Here is a 5,156-nt window from a genome sequence, read left to right as displayed (position 1 = left end):
CCAGGGTGCAGGGAGAACAAGACCCTCTTTGTCATCCCACTTCCTTATTCTGTAGGAGCATCACTGGTTCTCCACTCCATTCAAAGGGGAAATAGAGTCTGGGCCCCGTGCAGTTGGAGGAGAAACAAGGCCCATTTTAGCTACTACTGTATGCCTGGTACAAGACAGGCTCTTCGTGCCTTCGTGAGTACCACGTTGTTTCAGATGCACGGTCACCTAGGGGAAGGTCTTTTTCTCCAGCTTGTATTGAAGGCCATTGAGGCCCAGAGTTAAAGTCACATAGCTGGTAAGAGTCAGAACGGAACTCCAAGCACCCCTAACCACTGCCCCTCTCTGCCCCCTGTCTTGTAGCTGAGCATCAGCGTCTTCTGGCTGTCCATTCTCTTTCCAGAGCTCAGTCCACCCCTGGGCTCCAGTCCTGGCTGACTTTCTTCCCCTCAGTGGTGGATGGCAAATCAGTACCTCCAGTCCTAAGAGAATCATACCCATTGAGTGTCCTCTGCCCCATCAAAGTCAACAAATCCAAAATGGATCCCAGCCCCTTTCCTCTACCCAGACTCTCATTTCTGTCCTTGGCTAGAAACTCTGCTTTGATTCTCTCGACCCCTCTCAGCCTCTGTTGAATAAAGCTCAGCTTCTGCTGAGGGGCCCAGGCAGTGTAGAAGGGGCCCAGGCTTTGGTCTCAGCTGGCCTGGCTGGATCGCAGTCCCTTACCGCCCAGTCGTGTGCCTGGGAACAAGTTGCTCAACGTCCCTGAGCATCTGCATACGATCACACAGACCTCAGAGGCTGTCTAGTCGGTTAGGTGAGATCAGGCCGGTAAATCAATCCGTTGGGCACCTAGTTCACAGTGAGCGCTCAACAGTGGTGGCTCTCACCCCACCCCATCCCTCCTACTTTCAAAATGTCACAGCCTACCCAGCCATCCCAGTTTCCCTCCCCAACTCTGCCCTCTTCGAATCTTTCCCAATTTCCCAGAAGCCTCCTAGCTAGTCTCCACGATCCCACCCCTCCCAGCCTCCCACCCACCGCAGCCCATAGGAACCACCCTGAAGACCCTCTGTCATCTCAGCCCCACCCTGTTCAGAGCCTACAACAGCATTTCTCTAGAGCTAGTTTAACCCTAAAGATCCTTTGGGCAACTCTGACCAGCTCTGGTTCTGGCCTTTAGGGCCTTCCACCCTTCCTGCTTGATTTCAGTGACTGGGACTCCCTGCTCCAAGCCTAGCCACAGGCTGTACTCCCCTTACCAAAACCCCAGGGGAGGCCCCCAAGGGAGAGGCAGGACTCAAGGCCACTGGGCCTCCCAGGATGGAGACCAGGCAGATACTGCCCCAACAGTACATCAAGGCATCTCTAGGAGAGCAGGATTGACCAGTGCTAAAACCCATCATCAGGGAGCCCTCTATCTGCCCTTGGAGGCACTTATGTTGCTCACTTAGGTGAGCAACCGTGAGGCAGACAAGCCAGTGAGATGTCTGGGCAGGAGCACCTGTGCTGGGGAGAGCCAGAGAGGGAAGCACGGCTCCCAGGGCCCAGGCTGGGCTGATGGCAGCATCGTGATGAATGTTGCTGAATGAATGATGAACACCTGCCTGCCCTCTCCCTCCAGAGCACTTGTGAAACGATGCCAAACCACTCTGAAACCATCAGCCACACTGTGAACGTGCCCTTGCAGACAGCCCTGGGCACCTTGGAGGAGATTGCCTGCTGACACCTCGGGCTACCCAGCACCCTTCAAACAGACCTTGAGGCCCAAGACCCAAGACAGGGGACAGCAAGCTCAGGTGGGACGGCCCCTGGCAATGGAAAGCAGCAAGAGCCCCCTATGCACACATTGCAAACTCTGCCAAAACCTCGCTCCGGCCACGTCTGCCATGATGCGTCCTCGGGCCCCACGTGCATCCCTCCTAGGAGAGATGAGCCACTCTGGAACTGTCCAAGAACCAACCTGCCATCACATCTCACTGCCAGATGTATAAAGCACCTGCATGCTCAGACTTCTTATGGCGCCATCTCCACGTCTGTCTTGTACATGACATTCCTCCATGCGGTTTTCAGCATTCACTCTGCTGCCTGTGCAGCGGGACCAGACACCAGCCCCAGAGTCACCACGAGGCCATGCTGGAGCCCGAACTGCACAATCAAGAAGGAAACCGCAGAACTCTCTTCTACATTCAGGCCCTGTGTAGTTTGTGAAAGTTCTTGACCTGCCCACAAACCCCTGTCCCTCGAGCTGGCCCATCAGGCTCCAGCACCCACCTCCCTCCCCGTCCCCAGCGCCTGCAATGGCGGCTCAGCAGCCTGGGTGACTCCGGTGTTCATCCGCGGCACCCACGTCATTCTTCTCTCCCTGTGACACAGCTTGTACAGTCTGATTCTTTTTCTTTGGGGGGCTTTTTTGTTTGTCTTTTGGACATTTGTTTTGTTTTGATTTTTTAATGATTTTTGGTTTTGTTGTTCTGAGGTTTGGTTTGTTTTTTCCATTTTCTTTGGCATTTATTTATTCGTGCTTCAAATCACGGTCATATTAAAAGCTGGTCTTGTGGAAACGGCTGAGTCATTTCTGCCTTTTCTTCACATCCGGGGCTCTCTCCCCAAGGGGTTAGGAAAGGATGAGATCTGCCAGGTCAGAAACTACAGGTGATGTCTATCCGAAGTTTTGTGCAACAGCATTTCCTTTACAGAATACGTACTCTACGTGCTTATTCTAAGTTCTCAAAATGATTGATCATAACCATGACAATGACTTCACAGCCCACTCACAGATCACAGCCTGTGTCCTGAAGGACACTGCCCTAGAAGGTAGGCATGTGGCATGACAGAGTTGGAGGAGGCTAGGAATGCCATCCAGACCAGAAAGCCACTAAGGAGACCCTGCTTCCCTCCATATTTGTCTGTGCCTGACTCCTCCTGACTCGTCAATGAATTCAGGCTAGACAAAGCCCCCCACCCATGCCTCCCTCCCACACACCGCCTGTCTGACCCTTCCTCCCCACTTCCCCATCACCATCGAGCTGACCTGCCTTGTCCCTCCCGCATTCATGTTTATGTTCTACCTTCCTCTCCTGAACTCCTGAGAGGATGTCCAAGTGGGATGGGAAGTTGAGGGGTGTCTTTGGGAAGGAATGGGAGGTTGCCTTTTTAAGCCTCCTTGTGCAAGAGAGAGCTTCTTGTTCAGGCAGAATCCTTGTCCCGGTGGCATCATGCCAGTTTCATAGCAACAGCCCCTGTAGCATATCCTTTGAATGACCCCCCGTGACCCCGTCACTCCCATCTCAGGGTCTTTCCCAAGTAGTTGAAGAAAGTCCTGTCGTGGCTTGTACCTTCTCTCTCACGCACAGATGCATAGAAAGCACTGACTAGACCAGGGATTCAACGTTCTCATCCCTGCTCTTCCATCCCACCTCCTTGTCTATATCTATCTATCATCCCTCTATCTCCTTCTTAACCTTCTCACACGGGAAAAGTTATTTTCCCAGTGTGATAAATTGCAGAGTCTCATGAGGATTTAGGAGCCGTGGCCACACAGCCTTCTTCTCTCAATAACTGTATGACAATGGATATGAGACCTGGTACCTCTCTTAGGCCAGCTCCCTCCATTTAGGGATAAAGATAAGCCTTACCTGTGTGAAGGGAAAATGCAGGACCAGATGATCTGAGAGCCCTCAGACTTGAAGTGCTATGACAGCCTTGCCTTCCTCACACAGTGGGACAAGTCACACCAGTCCACACTCACACATTAGAATGGCCAGGAATAAGGACTTTAGGGGCAACTGGACCAGAGCACCCCTGTGATATCTTTTCCCAAGCACTCTCAGTTGAGTTGTCCAAGCTCTTAGCAAAGCTGGTTTTCAATTCTTAGCCACAGAGTGCAAAGTTGCTGGGAAGGGCCCTGTGTTATTTTCTGTCGTTGTCATAGCAAATTATTACTAATCTAGTGGCTTAAAACACAGATTAATTATCTTAAAGTTATGGTGTCCAAAGGCTGACCCAGGTTTCCCTGGGAAAAACTCTTAAGTGTCAGCAAGGTTACTCTTAGGGGAGAATTCAGCTGAATTCCTTGCTTCTAGCTTCTACAAGCTACATGCATTCTTTTTTTTTTTTAGAATTTTTTGCTATAAGGCACATGCACTCACTAGAGAGACAGAGAGAAATAGAGAGACAGACAGAAAACAAGAAATTACCCTCCGGGGGGTATGGCCATGTGACAATCCCTTCTTCATTCTCCTCTTGGGATCTTGGGCACTCATGCACACATACACAGTGTGAGTTTCAAGCCACCAGATCTGGTACTTGAATAGCCGTCAGCCATATGGGAGTCCAGCCACGTAACCATTACAACATCTCCTGGTCCCAAGGCCACCCACATTCTTTGGCTCATGGCCAGACATGATGGGCCAAGTCCCCCTCACATCATGTCGCTCTGACCTGACATAGTCACATCTCCCTGTAACTCTGGCTTCTCTCCTGCTTTCCTCTTCCATCTTAAAGGACATCATGCCTATCACACAGTTCAGAAACTTCATCTCCTTTCAAGGTTATTAATATTATCACATTGTTAAAGTCTTTTTTTAAGGTTTTTGTTATAGGGTATGTGCTCTCAATAGAAAGACAAAGAGAGAGCAAGAGGGAAAGTGAAAAATCACACACGCACACCCAAGGGGTATGGCCACAGTGCAATTTCTTCTCCTCCGTTCTCCTCCCAGGATTTTGTGCATACATGCATATGCACCTGGTGTGATTTTCAAGCCACCACGTCTAGGACTTGAACCACAGTCAGCCATGTGGAAGTCCAAGACCTTAACCACCATACCACCTGCTGGCCCCCTCCAAAGTCTTCATTTTAAATTTATTCATGTATTTTTTTTCCATGAGAGAGAGAGAAGGAAAGAGACAGAGACAGAGAGATAGGCACTTCCAACGGGTCTTCACACCATGCTCCACTGCAGTCTCAGCTAGTCTGGAACATGAATACCAACATAATGAGTGCACTCAGAGAGGTCTTTTCCCATGTCGGTCCAGTTGGCTGCTCACCACCTGGCTTCTTCGGAATCTCTTTCACCATGTAAGATCACATATTCACAGGTTTCAGGGACTAAGATGTGAGCATCTTTGGGGAACATTATTTTGCCAACAAGCCCTTCGGACCTCAT

At 50.5% G+C, this 5,156-nt stretch overlaps 1 protein-coding gene across 1 annotated transcript in view; it reads left to right on the top strand.

The window, feature by feature from the left end:
* The window catches only part of ASIC2 (acid sensing ion channel subunit 2), a 312,420-nt gene extending 309,991 nt beyond the window's left edge, over positions 1-2,429 (top strand). Inside the window, exon 10 of the mRNA XM_006154383.3 lies at positions 1,613-2,429. Within this exon, the coding sequence (XP_006154445.2) occupies positions 1,613-1,714 (102 nt within the window). The 3' untranslated portion in view covers positions 1,715-2,429. The remainder of the gene's footprint in view (positions 1-1,612) is intronic.
* The last annotated feature ends 2,727 nt before the right edge of the window (positions 2,430-5,156 follow it).

Source organism: Tupaia chinensis, unplaced genomic scaffold (genome assembly GCF_000334495.1).
Source record: "Tupaia chinensis unplaced genomic scaffold, TupChi_1.0 Scaffold000407_1, whole genome shotgun sequence".
Lineage (NCBI taxonomy): Eukaryota > Metazoa > Chordata > Mammalia > Scandentia > Tupaiidae > Tupaia > Tupaia belangeri.
The sequence above is the reverse complement of the archived record's forward strand: the minus strand, read 5'-3'. Positions and strand labels throughout refer to the sequence as shown.